Source organism: Misgurnus anguillicaudatus, chromosome 17 (assembly GCF_027580225.2).
Source record: "Misgurnus anguillicaudatus chromosome 17, ASM2758022v2, whole genome shotgun sequence".
In the NCBI taxonomy this organism is placed as follows: domain Eukaryota; kingdom Metazoa; phylum Chordata; class Actinopteri; order Cypriniformes; family Cobitidae; genus Misgurnus; species Misgurnus anguillicaudatus.
This window is the reverse complement of record NC_073353.2, coordinates 15,817,970-15,832,340: the sequence shown is the minus strand read 5'-3', so window position 1 is coordinate 15,832,340 and position 14,371 is coordinate 15,817,970. Positions and strand designations below refer to the sequence as shown.

The following is a 14,371-nucleotide window of genomic DNA, read 5'->3' as shown; positions in this document are numbered from 1 at the left end:
TATAATTTCATCATAATGTGATAGCAAGCAGGTTATATTGTCCAGATCTGGATTGTTGTTGAATCTGTTTCAGAATTTTGTATAGCTTACCTAAAACAATTCAGAAAAACTGATATAACGCAATATTAGGGAATTCTATTTAACATTTTTATGATTAATAAACTGAACACAACAGGTCTGTATTTGAAAATTGATGGCAAAGTTGCACAATGAAGGTCAACAGACCACAGTATAAATCAGTAGAGTGAACGCTGGGCGTGTGTCTCCGGGCCGCAGGGTGGCGCGGTTTTGCGCGAGCGCATTGAGAGCACGCGGGGTGCTCATTCAAAACACTCGCTTGAGCTTTACAGTTTCGGCTCCGGATGTTCAAGGCAGCCAGATAAACAAGGTAGAAACCTCGTGAATTTGTTTACTACTTCAGACTGCATTATGTGAATAGACATGGTGATGTAATTGGTAAAAAGTAAGGCGCTACTTTGTCTTAGCAGTGTTGTTGTAAAACAAATCAAACTGCATGTAGCCTACTGACTCTACTGTATGTGATGTAAAAATGCTTGTAACTGTTACTTGAGTAAACTAAAGCCATTGGATGCGTTCAAATTATGCCACAGAAAGTATTTCTTAAAGGATGTAGTATAAATGATCATATTTGTACGCAATCACTGGTCTATCACCTCTTTATGTGCTATTGAGTTGATACAAAAAGTTCAACTGCATAGGTTTTTTTTTCTAGTGTGTATAATTTTCTTGTGGTATATAACTTCATACATTTTGATAATAACCAGATGGTTTCATTTTAAAGTGGTCGTGAAATGAAGAATAAAAATGTTCTTGATTTTCTCACATATATAAATATATAAGGCTACTTAACAATTAAAAGCAAGTCTGTTGATCACAAGAGCAATACTGCTGTTTGATTATGGTAAAGATATCGAGTAAGACCCATTTTGTCTTCCACAGCGGATGCCAGAATATGGAATCAGAACTTTTGATTGGCTGGCAGGAGGAACGGACGGAGCTGAGGGCGGAGCTGTCACGCCTTCAGGATGAGTTGGCTGAGAGCAGAGCAGAGAGGGAGGAGCTTGAGTCTCGTGCTCAAGCTTTGACTGACAGGGTGAGGAGGGAGTCAGTGATGTGATCAGTTCTCCATCAGTAAGAGGGACACACTACAAGATGAACACATGCCAAACTGATAAGGTCTTTGTGTGTTTGTGCCTTAGCTGTCTCAGACGCTGAACCCATCACTATCGTTATCTTTCCGTCTGGACGATGAACAACGAGAATGGAGGAAGAAGCTCAGAGAGGGCAGAGAGAGAGAAGCCAGACAAGCCCTGCTTATTCATAAACTTCAGAACAAGGTCTGAACACTACTGTTTATTACTGACGGTCCCCTTTGACATTGTGTTGACTATAAGGAACATTGCACGTCAACTAACTGTAATTGAACTGGCATTTTTATTGTTTTATACTGTTGTCTGAGGTCTGCTTATGATGTTATGTGTGGTTTTTACATTCAAAAACTATAAGTAATAGGCTATTTTGTGCACTGGTTTTGAGACTGGCTCGATTAACACTCTGTTTTGATAGGTGGGCCGCATTTAAAGGGTTAGTTCATCCAAAAATGAAAATTATGTCATTATTGACTCACCCTCATGTCGTTCCAAACCGGTAAGACCTCCGTTCATCTTCGGGAAAACAGTTTAAGATGTTTTAGATTTAGTCCAAGAGCTTTCTGACCTTCCATTGAAAATGTATGTACGGTATACTGTCCATGTCCAGAAAGGTAATAAAAACATCATCAAAGTAGTCCATGTGACATCAGTGGGTCAGTTAGAATTTGTTGAAGCATCGGAAATACATTTTGGTCCAAAAATAACAAAAACTACGACTTTAATTATTCAGCATTGTTTTCTCTTCCAGGGCTGTTGTGAATCTGCATTCATAACACTGCAGATGTACGACGCTGCTGATGTGTTATCTGGTGCCCCTGAGCTTTGTTTACAGTCTGAGGGATTAGGACATCCACGACATGCACACTTACGCACCATTTTAAAAAATATAGCAATACCAAAATACAAACAATGTAGAATAGCTTGGAAACAGCGTGTGTCTGCCCTATTTCTGAGTTGTAAGTTTGTGTGTGTTTCTGCAAAACTGTAACTGTAACGGCAATAGTAGAACTTGAGCCAAACGCTACCATATAACATTATTATAACTAGCATACAGTGCTAATTTAATGTTGGGGTGTACATAACAACTGTGACATCACAGTCAGTGTTGGGAAAGTTCACTTTCTACATGAACTAGTTCAAAGTTCAGTTCACAATTTTAAAATGAACTAGTTCAGTTCATATTTCAAAATTTTGAACTAGTTCACAGTTCCAAAAATGAACTAATTTATAGTTATTTTTCCCCATATTATTATTATTTTTTAATTATAGCCCATATAGAACCACAGACAGCAATTATTTTATCAGTTTTAACACTGAAGCTAAATGCGTCTGATTTCATCTTTATATCCAACTTTAAATCCTTATCCAACAAGGGTTTACATTAGCATTGACTATTTTTTGTATTTGCTTGCACATACCTTGAAAGGCTAGCGGTGCTTCAAGGGGGTCTCACACCGGGCGAAAAGCGTTGCACGGCGTCGCGTGTAGGACAACTCACAGGTATCGCACGTGCACGTTAAATAGCTTGAGCTTCATCTGAGTCTATTTCAAGATCCAGAATATGCTTTAGCAGCCTATGTTAATCGTTACCGATTTGGGACAAATATGATGTTATTTAATTTTAAACTATGTGAGTGGTGTGGCAGGGTTTCAGCAGCGTCCAGAGTCAGTGGGTCACCTCCATGCTTCTTTTTGTTTTGAGCACGCATGCAGCCGTGAAACGCTGGTGTTGCCAGATTGGGTGTTTTTTTTCGATACACATTAAGGTCTGTTTACAGTGTGTTTTAGCCGGGTTTTCGCTTGGAAGACTCTATAGAAATCTGGCACCCTACTGAACGACATTTAACTGAGAGAGCGTGCCGTTCACAAACACCAGAATGAACGAGTTCACAGTAAAGTTCATCAGGCAGTAATACAGTACGTTCAGTTCACGTTTGCCCAAATATGAACGAGTTCATGAACTTTCGTTCAATGAAGTCGTTCAGGCACAACACTGATCACAGTCAGTGTTACGTTGAGATTGGCCAGTTTTTCCAGCACTTTTTTCGCATTCACGAGGTTTACATAAGAGGTTTACATTTTTTTTATTCTACGGCACCTTTAATTTACTGCACCTTTAAGTTACTTTACACGTATATGTCAACTTATTTAACTAAACCTACCCCTAAATGTCTAATACTAATACTTAAATAGATGTCTAGGGGCAGTGTTACTTGTTGTAGGTGGACCATCAAAATAAAGTTTAACCAGATTTTTTGAAAGCTATAATTCATCATGTAGTCCACCTACAACATTAGCACATCCAGAACAACACCCACTAAAGCCTCCAGCATTAAAACCACTAAATGCCAATTTTCACTCATGTAAGATGTCTAATCAAGTTAATATCACACAATCCCCCTCTGGTGATTATAAATACTCAATAAATATGCTCATGTCTGAATATTTTAGGTGGTGGAGTACAGGGCTCGCTGTCAGGCTCTGGAGCAACAGGTGATCGGTGAGGAGAGAGAGCTGAGGGTGAGAGAGGTGAGATCAGTCATTCGTCTATTTTTGGGCGACCTGTAGGAGTTGCAACAACACTGCATTTTTTTTGTGGGCTTCACAGAGAATGTTGCGGGACGAGCGCAGCGACACATTGGAGAGCACACTCATCAGACTGGAGGAGGAACAGCAGAGGTGTGGGATGTCATTTTATAGAGTAGAGCACAGTCACAAAACATTAAACAATCAAAACTCAAATGGCTGATTTGTGTTTCTTTACTGGAGCAGAAGTATGGGGCTCTCTGAGGTCAATGTTCTTCTGCGGAGTCAGCTTAGCCAATCAACCGAGGCGAATGAAGCCATGAGAGATGACCTGCGAAAGCTAACAGCTGATTGGTCCAAGGCAGTGGAGGAGGTGGCGCAAAAAGAAATCGAATGGCAAAAAGAAAAGGAGGTAATGAATAATATTGCCTTGACCAGCTGAGAGCAGCATTGAATGCAAATCCCTCCTCCTAAAACTCTGCAGTGTGTACGTGATCTCAGGAGAAGGTTCATATCCATTTTATTAGTTGCTTAGCAATAGGTTTGTTTTACTGAGAGCCGATGTGCATTGGGGAACGTGGACTCGTAAAATTGTCACCAAGCAACTGAACAATGAAATACCAATTGCATGCAAGTAGGTGGTTGTGAAGTGAATTATTAGTAATGTTTAAAAAATAAAGTATTGCACGATGCAAAAATATGATGCACAAGACAAAAAGAGTTCCTTTGAGTTAATCATGTGAAGGAAAACGATCACAATTGGATTTGATATGCTAAAAACCTTGACACAATTAAATATTTTTATTATATATATATATTATTTTGAATACAGACTCTGACAGGCCACATCGGAAAAGAGCAGACCAGACTGATGACTCTTTGGGGACGTGCAGTCACACTCAAACGCCAGTGTCACTCGCTGAAGACTGCTACTGACAAGTGAGAATATATCCAAAAACTAATTTACTCTTCTTTATTAGATGAAAATGTGGACATTTACTATGTAATAGTAGTTTCTTCCATCATTCTTATTGAAATGCTCTTTTCTCTAGTAATGTGTTATGTTCTGCAGGGACTTGTGGGAGCTAAGGGCAGAGTTTTCTCGCGTCTCCTCCTCTCTCCTCTCTGCGTGTGCTTCTCCTCTGTCAGCCCCCACCCTGCGCCTCGATACCACAGCATCACATCCTCTCTCCTCCAGTCAGGGACCGCTGTCTCTTGATGATCTGAACCATGAGCAGTCAACTGAATTTAAAGTCAACCTCCAATCAGAAACTCAGGAACTCAGAAACAGGTCATTAACAGCTGGCTGATATACTGTGTTCCCACGGGTCCTTGAAATCCTTTGTGAATCTGGGTGGAAAAATTTAAGGCCCTGGGAAGTTTTTGAAAATATACATACATAGAAACAGGTCATTGAAAGTGCTTGAATGTATTTTATGCAAGAAGTTTTCTGAAAAAAAATCCATATTATTCCCTGTGTAGTGTAGGATTAATATAAAAAAATTCTAGACTTTTAAACACACGTGCTAAACTTTTCGCTTTAAATGCTTATATCTTCTGTATGCGAATGTTGATTCATACCAAAATGCTTTTTTGCAAAGTTGTGTTTGACACATTAAAACGTCTCGGGTTACGTATGCAACTGTTGTTTCCTGGGAAGGGAACGAGACGCTGCGTCTCCCTTGCCATACTTCCTGCGTCCCTGTAACGCCGTTTCTGGCAATATTTCAGATAGAGATATACTTTCTGGCTCCCGCGTCACCCTGTCTTTGTCGTTATTCCTCTCCATTGGTTGAATTTGATATACACATTCAGACGCACTTACCCCTAGAGGCGTCCCCAAAGTGTCACAGCAGTGACGCAGCGCGAGTTCCCTCGAAAAGGAAACTGTAACAGTGTATCTTAAAAGGGAACACGATATAACCTTGCTCTCACTTGGAATGTGTCCCCACATTTAGTCCTTGAATTTGCGGGTATTGGACCTGGAAAGTCCATAAATGGTCCTTGAATTTAGATTTAACTAAGGTGTGGGAACCCTGTATATAGCTTAAAAAAAATGTCATCATTTATGTATTTTTGCTTTAAAGTGGCACAAATCTATTATTATAATTTTCTTAAAAGAAACTATCATTTCATTCAAAAAATCTAATTGTTGCAATGTAGATTCAAAATGTTTGAAGTGATATGTGTTTGAAATAATACTCTTCTTTTTTTCAGAATCACAGAACTAAATATGACCATTACAGCTCTTAAATCTGAAAGAGAGAAGCAGGAGGCAGAGATGGAGAGGAGACACAGGCAGGAAATGGAGAGAGCGCGAGAACAAGAGAGGAAGTGGGAAAAACAGATAGAAATGGAGAGAAATTTTGAATCTGTCAGGAATGCTGTCAGGACACTGGTGAGTGATATCTCATTCAATTCACTGTTGGAATTGTGATTATTTTATTTATTAGCTTTGTTGGGTACATTTGCTAAGAATTTGTTTCTCCAAAGACCCTTAAATGAATGTAAGTGATTCATTTTTTGTGCGCAGTGGGGGGTTTTAAACTCTCAGCAAATAAGCGAGCAGTCTGTAGAGGATGTATCCAGTGAAGGACTCTCCACTGTCCTCTCCATCATCGCTCAAGTGGAGACTGCCTTGCAATGGAGACAACAAGAAGTGCAGGTTGGTCAATGTGAAAATTCAAATCTAAAATATTTTTTATTAATGGAATAAAATGGGTTGTATTTATCAAATTTCACAATTATTTGCCATATTTTTGTTCAATGAAGGATGCTCAGGTAAGCATGCGAAGATTGGCGGTGGAGAAAGAAACTCTAGAGCAACGAATTACACAGTTGGAGAGGGAGGCGGAGGAGCTTCAGGAGCAAAATAAACAAGGAGCAATGCAGATCAAACACACTCAGGAACTAATAAACAGGTGATGGATGTTTTATCTCAACTTATTACAATGCTTGTTGGAATCCTTGATTTTAATTGGCCAGTCGTGGCATTTGAGTTGCAGCCCTCAACTGATGTTTATGTTGTCATGTTGTGTATTGGCCACCAGCTGTGTGATTGCAGTACCAGTTTTAGCCACAAGTTTTGTGATTGCAATACCAGTTTTGGTCACAATCCTACATACTGTTCCTTTAAATGTCAAAACAATAAAACAGACAATCGTCGTAATCGTCAAAGTTCTAAAACAGGCAATTAATTGTCATAATGGTCACAATTTATTAGACAATTAACCGTCAGCCAAATTTCATAATCGCTCGTGACAGCCCTAGCCTCTACATTATCCCCATTTATATTCCCCCCTTGGGAACCACAGGAGTGCATATTTTGTATAGCTAATGAGGTGATGATTTAAAGATTCAGGTGTGCTAAAAAGGGAGACGACGTAACACAATATGTTGTCTTTTCACCTTTTGTGCTGTATTAAATGACATGCTTTGATATGGAAAAGTACATCCCAGTCTAATCTATAGAAATATAATGTGTGACAGTGAGCGGGAGATGGTGGACAGTTTACGCAGTCAAGTGGAAGAGGCTGAGAGACTTACGGAGGAGTTAAGAAAAGAAAACGAACACATGAGACGCCAAAGAGAGAGAGAGGAGCACGAGAAAATCCAGCTTGAAATAGAGAGACAGAAACGGTACGTCTGAGCCACGTGTCATTAAGCAGCATTATGCAGAACTCATCCATTATGTTTGGCAATTTATAGCCTTGTTTAGTCATCAAATTTGCAAGTATTGCTTTATTGTGAGTTCAGAGTGGAGGCGGAGATGCTGGAGGCAGCTCAGATGTGTGAGAGAGAGACTCGCAGTCGTCTGGAGTTGCACAGCCTGCAGGGGGCGCTAGAGAGAGAGAAGATGGACAGGGAACGAGCCGAGCAGGAAGCAGCCGACACGAAAGATGCTTTACTCAAGGTAAACTCACAGCATAACAGTCTTGTAGGAAGACAAAGCATATTTTACAGAGTCAGACACACCCTCGAACAGACAGATCTCCATATGTTTAAATACATTTGGAAACAGGGATGTTCAATCCTGTTCCTGTAGGGCTGTAGTCGTGCTTCAGCCCTATTCAGGCACACTATCTATGAAGAACTCGGCTGTGTCCAAAATTGCCATTCTCTATTCCCTTCATTGCTTCACTTGAGGGAGTGAATGAAAGTGAGTGAGCTCTGGGTGTGCTGGATGTTCTGCGGGTTCCATCTTTTGCCAAGATTCAGGAATTAATTGACACACCCTCACACCCTTGTTATTAAGGTTCATCATTATAACTTGAACTGAAGGAAAACTATGGTCGATATCCACTAAAGCCTGAGGTTTAGTTCAGTTTTTTACACGTATGCGAGGTTACAGTGCACGTGATGCAAATTTTGTCGTCTGAATAGTATGCGCACCGCTTGATTATTGTAAAGCTAGAAGTATAGCTCAGTTTTTAGGCATATGCAAGGGTCTGCATACAGATCTTTGTAACCAATGTAGTATGTAGTAGAGGTCTTCTCAGGTCTAAAAATGTACCCGAAATACATATATTTATTTCAGAATTTTTTTATTTATATATAAATTATTTATTTATATATATATATGGTATATATTATTAAATGCATAAATGAATGTGTGTGTTTTTATATAAACATAATAATTACACACAGCACACACTCCTATATTATGCCAAAAACTAACCCAAGAAAATGAGACCCGAGTCCGACCCAACACCTGCACGCACCAGTCAGACAGAAAGAAACCCCGATGGCCTCGCAACCAATTTGGCCCGCTCTCCATTTATTTTCATTTGTTATCTGACTCCACACCAAGGTAAACGTTACAGTGTGCATTCAAAATTGACTGACAGGTCTGGCTCAACAAAAATTAAACTACCACCTGGCGCCAGCCACCCGATGTTGCAAGGGCTCTTGGCAAACAGAGGAGGGGTAGGAAAAGGACTCGATGAACACACTTGAGAGAGTTCGGGTCTTCTCTGGTCCATTGAGCAAAAGCACATTCTTTTTAAATTATCTGAGACCCGAGGCCGCTAATATTATACCTGAACCGTGGCTGAGGCACACGTGAAACTTTTAGAACTGAATCCGCTTGGGCTGGACCTCGGGTTTTTCGGATCTAAGTGTAGCCAGAGATGCATTGAATTTTGTCGCAGTGTGCATGTGTTAAATGTATGTGTACACGTAAGAGTGAAATAAACTATGCTTTGCAAGGTTGTGCATTTGACCATGCAGGTACGTTCGTGCATGGTCGTGCGTAGGTTTTGGACACAACTTAAACTGGCTGTCCCTTCATATAGTGCACTGTATAAGGGTATACGGGCCATTAGCTTTTTCATGTTTGGTTGATGAGGGTTTGAAAAATAGTCTGGTGCTGGACACCCCTACTAAAATAAAATGTATACATTATTTACATGCACGTTACACGGATATTAATGATTTACATTATTTACATTACATTTTTGATATCTGTGACTGTTATTTATTTTTATTTTACACATGTAGATTTTTTGCACTTTTATTATTTATCTCTTTTTTTATTTATTTATGGTTATTTTGTCCTCTGTTTTTCTTCTCTCAAGGCACGAGAGTCATTACTGGCCCTGTCATCTAGTCAAACCCAGCTGAAGAGAGAGCAAGCAGAAGGTCGGGATGCCCTGGAGAGAATGGCCACTTTAAATGAAGCCCTGGCCAAGGACAAGAGAGAACTCAGTGTTCGTGCTCTTCAGGTCTGTCGTGCAGGTTTAGCCCATCTTTAGCATAGATCACTTGCACTGCCTGGGGACATGACCAAATCCCTGCAAGCTGTCACGGGCTTCTTGCCTTTAATTACTTGATCCAGCGCCAGATTGAGCTGCTGTAGGGCCAGGTTAGGGGTTGGATGGATGAGAGTTGTGATTTTGTCTCCCTGACTCCTCAGCTGGAGACGGAGGTGGGAGAAGCCCATGCCCAGATCCAGGCACTTGGCTCCGAGATGGCGGGTTTGCGCAGGGAACTGAAGACCGTGTCTCTGGAGGCCAATGAATTAAGGTGCGAGATTGTGTTACAGTAAACCATATTACAGCTGATATATAGATATGTAACCCACTTTAATAAGCAAAATACATAAATATTTATGCATTATAAACAATTTTAATAAGCTGAAGAATTATAAACTATTTTAGTAGCTATATTATGCAGCCCTAATATGGATTATAATACATCATGATAAGTATTGTCAGTATATAGTTATGCAGTTATGTTTATTTTGGCCATTCTTAGTTGCTTATCATACACAAAGCAGAAAATAAGGTCAATCTGAATTTCAATTGAAATCCAAAGCGTGCATGTGGCTAACAAGTCCCAGATGAGCTTGGAAGATGTTGGTAGGAATACTAATGAATGTATGTGGCTTTAGTTGACACTATAAATGCATCAGTTTATTTCAGCAGCTGTTAGATTTGGCGGTGGCACGCTGGTCCTATGTTTTCACAGCCAGTGATGAGCTCACACTGTGTTCCAGGGAACGGAGAGAGACGGATCAGAAAACCCTGCAGGAGCTTCGAGGAAAAGTGAGAGAGCTGGAAAATGAGCTGGACACTGAGAAAGAGGCGAGAGAGAGGGAAGGGACTGCTCTTAAGGAGGAGATTGCTATCAGCGAACAAAGAATTGAAGAGGTGATACATTCAGATGGCACTGACAGTTTTGTCAGCTAGGTTAAGGTGCCAAACACAAAAAGTGAAATTTGATTGTGTCTGTTTAGGTGTAAGGACAGTAAGGTAAAGGTCTGGACAGAGTGGTAAAATTCCAGCAAATTTGGAAAAGGATCACGCTTGGTTATCATTTGACACTTTGAAACTTTCTAAAATTAATTATTTATTCTGATAGGTCAGTTGGAGCAGTCTCATGGTTGGACACAACTTTTTTTAGATTAACACTATTTGCTTAAAATTCACAAAATTAAAAACAGCAAAATATGTATGCAGGTATGATATGCCATTAAAAAGGCCACACAGAAAACTTCTGTCATTCATAAAGTCATTAAGTTCTGTCTCTTCTGTGTTTGTTTATTACATATTTTGTACTATTTTATATAACTGTATTATCCCGAAGGCCCTTTATTGAAGTCGCAACGCTAGGCATCCACTGCACCTCTGGGCAGTTATTTCAGTCATGCAAGACTAAAGTCCTATCTACTTGAATGGGGAAAGATGGATATCTCTAAAATCACCTACACAATTAAACAACATATTTCTGAGAAACAATTAAACCTGACATCAACTGTACTTCAACATTTGTTTCTCAAGCTCAAACTTTTTTTTTTACATTATTTTTACAGCTACTGCGCACATGCGCACAGGTTGGCAAGCACCTCATGTGACTCTGTACAGAGCCCCTCCCCCAGAGACTCGTCAGTCTTTATCGATTGTTGATTGGTTTTTTTTAACTAGAAGTCGGAACTTCTGTCGCCCGAACGGCCATATTGAGCATTGCATTTCCCCAATAGAGACAGAGCGCAGATATGCTAATTTGAAAACCACGCCCACCTGGGGAATACAATTCAACCGTCTCCATTGACTTTGTATTGCGAGAGGCCGCATCCTTGTGATTTCTGGATTATAACAAAAATAGAATAATGCCTAAAAGCTGCTGTGTGACAATATGTACAGCTAACAAGCCAAAAAACCCAGCCTTTAAGTTTTTATAAGCTGTCGAGGCGTAAAACCCAGCCTTTAAGGAGAAAAAAGTGCATCGCTGACTACGTTTTCCTCTTGTGGGCGCAGTTCTACTAATAGGAGTACTATAAAAAGTTGCCTGTTTTCCACTTTTGTGTTTTTAAACGCTCGTTTTTTGGGGTGGACTCCTTATAAAAATGTATTTCTGGGTTTTTTGGCTTGTTAGCTGTACATCCTGTCACACAGCAGCTTTTAGGCATTGTTCTGTTTTTTGTTATAAGCCAAAAATGACAAGGAGGGAGCCTCTCGCAAAGTCAATGGAGACGGATGCATTGTTTTCCCCCCCGGTGGGGCGTGGTTTTCAGGTTATGACGCAGTGCGCTCTGTCTCTATTTACCCCATCACTCTTATTATGCTTTCTTCAATGAAAGTGTAGTATTATCAGTTCCATTAAACACATATTTCCATAGATCCATTCTGCACAATTTCGCAGATGAATTTTTCCCATGACTTAGAGACACTACAATTTTTTTAAAAATATGCTCATTTTCCAGCTCACCTAGAGTTAAACACTTGATTTTTTGGAATACATTCAGCCGATCTCCGGGTCTGGCGGTACCACTTTTAGCATAGCTTAGCATAATCCATTGAATCTGATTAGACCATTAGCATCGCGCCCAAAGAGTTTTAATATTTTTCCTATTTAAAACTTGACTCTTCTGTAGTTACATCGTGTACTAAGACTGACGGAAAATTAAAAGTTGTGATTTTCTAGGCCGATATGACTAGGAACTATACTCTCATTCTGGCGTAATAATCAAGGACTTTGCTGCCGTAACATGGCTACAGGAGGCGCAATGATATTACACAGCTGCCAAAAATAAGCAGCCCCTTAGTAACTTTCAATGGCAGGAGACTGCAAAATATCATAGAAAAACGCAACTTTTAATTTTCCGTCGGTCTTAGTACACGATGTAACTAAAGAAGAAAGTTTTAAATAGGAGAAGTATTGAAACTATTTGGTTATTTTGAGTGTGATGCTAATGGTCTAATCAGATTCAATGGATTATGCTAAGCTATGCTAAAAGTGGTACCGCCAGACCCGGAGATCAGCTGAATGGATTCCAAAACTGTAAAAATCAAATGTTTAACTCTAGAGGAGCTGGAAAAGGTGAGTGTCCCTTTAAAACGGAAAAGGTTTGCCTTTCCTCTAACATATCAAAATAACTTCAACTCTATTTTTTCAATTAGTGAGCAGCAGTAAGAGGGATAACATGCAGTTCATTAATGCTAAATTGAACTCTTTCAGGTTTAGGTATTTGTGATATTAACCATGTCACTATACATTGTTTATCCTGTACATTTGAAAGACTTGAGTTGGTACTAACGAGCAGTATTGTGTGTCAGTTATCTGAGCAGAACAGTGCTGTAATGAAGGAGCTACAGGGTGTTCAGGCTGAACTGCTGAAAGCGACAGAGCAGCAGAGAAAAGCAGAACGAGAAAGAGATGACCTGCTGAGAGAGAGCGAGAGACTACGGGACAGAATATGTGCACTGGAGAGAGAAAAGGAGGAACTCAACCGGATTAAAGAGGAACTTGGGTACAAAGAGACAAAATGTCTGTGTTTATTAGCATAAAATATATAATTGGGCTGTATCAGCAAATTTGATTTTATCTGTTAACTAGACAGGCCTTGAATAAAATGAACTAGAGCAGTTGTTTAAAGGGTACATATCATGAAAATCTGACTTTTTCCATGTTTAAGTGCTATAATTGGGTCCCCAGTGCATTCTCTGCAGGCATGTAAAAAAATAGGTAATTGAAAATTGTCTCCCCTTGTGATATCAGAAGGGGATAATACCACCCCTTAATCTGCACTATCCAACCACGACACTGCCCTTTAGTGCAGAAATCAACTCATTTGCATTTTAATGGATACTGCCAAAAACGGCACATTTCTGCTCACACCTACAAAATAGCAATTTAAACATGCTATAATAAATTATCTATATGGTATTTTAAGCTAAAACTTCACATACGTACTCTGGAGACACCTCAGATTTATTTTACGTCTTAAAAAAGTCTTGTGACATGTCCCCTTTAAATAAACAGAGCAATTCATGCAAGGCCGAAACATTGATACATTTCTGGGTTGTTTTTCACATTTTGTGTCACATTTATTTGCCCCTGTCCCTTTTAAAATTCTGACCTGCTTTTGTCTCTTCAGAGGTGTGGTGGTTTGTCTCCAGGAGCAGATGGCTCACGTTCAGGAACAAGCCTCAGGTCTGGAGGTAAAGTGCAGTCAGCTTCAAACACAGGTGGATACGCTCACGCAGACCAAAGATGTCTTGCAAGGTTAGACTTTTCTTTATTTTAAAGTGAAAAGCAAGTTTTTATTGTTGTTTATATGTCTATGTGGTGTTTTTAATATGCTTAAAGACAAACCATGTGCAAATTCCTAATTCAACACCATTGCAGAGTATTTTATCCATAATATTTGAGTTTTCCAAATACATTTCATTCCCTCAGTTTTAAATCACGGTTTGCTTGGTCACGTACATGTAGGCAATCACATCATCACATTTGAACTAGGGGTGGGCGATAAATCGCCTGCAGTTCTCATGCGCATCTCATCAGTAAAGCCGGTTTCGTGATTAGAAGTAAATCGCCATCACCTGCTTTCAAATGGAGCGGCATTTACTACACAGAGCGGCATTTACTACACAGAGCCGTATTTCAGCTGTATATCAGCTTTGCTGATGACATACGCATGAGAATTGCAGGCGATTTATCGACCACCCCTAATTTGAACTCACACGTGCTAAACTCATGCAGTGTGTAAAGTCCAGTCACAGACAGCCGATTAATGACGGTTGTGATCAAAATTATCCTCCGACAAAATTCTGGCAGTGTCAGAAATTTTGAGACACAATCCTGTTGTATGACATCTCCCTACGACAACTGGCAGATCAAGAACCAATAGAAGCACAGAACCTGAGGCAAAATTAGTGCGGCGACAACAG

General features: G+C 39.8%; 1 protein-coding gene across 3 annotated transcripts in view; it reads left to right on the top strand.

The window, feature by feature from the left end:
* The first annotated feature begins 242 nt into the window (after positions 1–242).
* Positions 243–14,371, top strand: part of LOC129451877 (uncharacterized) — a 27,161-nt gene continuing 13,032 nt past the window's right edge. The window contains exons 1-18 of one of the 3 annotated variants that reach the window (XM_055215364.2): positions 243–388; positions 961–1,114; positions 1,221–1,358; positions 3,624–3,692; positions 3,781–3,851; positions 3,945–4,110; positions 4,531–4,637; positions 4,771–4,989; positions 5,916–6,096; positions 6,232–6,363; positions 6,471–6,619; positions 7,188–7,337; positions 7,455–7,611; positions 9,275–9,421; positions 9,613–9,722; positions 10,195–10,348; positions 12,755–12,948; positions 13,576–13,703. In XM_055215364.2, coding sequence (XP_055071339.2) covers positions 974–1,114; positions 1,221–1,358; positions 3,624–3,692; positions 3,781–3,851; positions 3,945–4,110; positions 4,531–4,637; positions 4,771–4,989; positions 5,916–6,096; positions 6,232–6,363; positions 6,471–6,619; positions 7,188–7,337; positions 7,455–7,611; positions 9,275–9,421; positions 9,613–9,722; positions 10,195–10,348; positions 12,755–12,948; positions 13,576–13,703 — 2,413 coding nt within the window. In that variant the 5' untranslated portion in view covers positions 243–388; positions 961–973. Of the gene's footprint in view, positions 464–960; positions 1,115–1,220; positions 1,359–3,623; positions 3,702–3,780; positions 3,852–3,944; positions 4,111–4,530; positions 4,638–4,770; positions 4,990–5,915; positions 6,097–6,231; positions 6,364–6,470; positions 6,620–7,187; positions 7,338–7,454; positions 7,612–9,274; positions 9,422–9,612; positions 9,723–10,194; positions 10,349–12,754; positions 12,949–13,575; positions 13,704–14,371 lie in introns of all 3 variants that reach the window. The other 2 variants (XM_055215361.2, XM_055215363.2) reach the window with 2 other exon arrangements.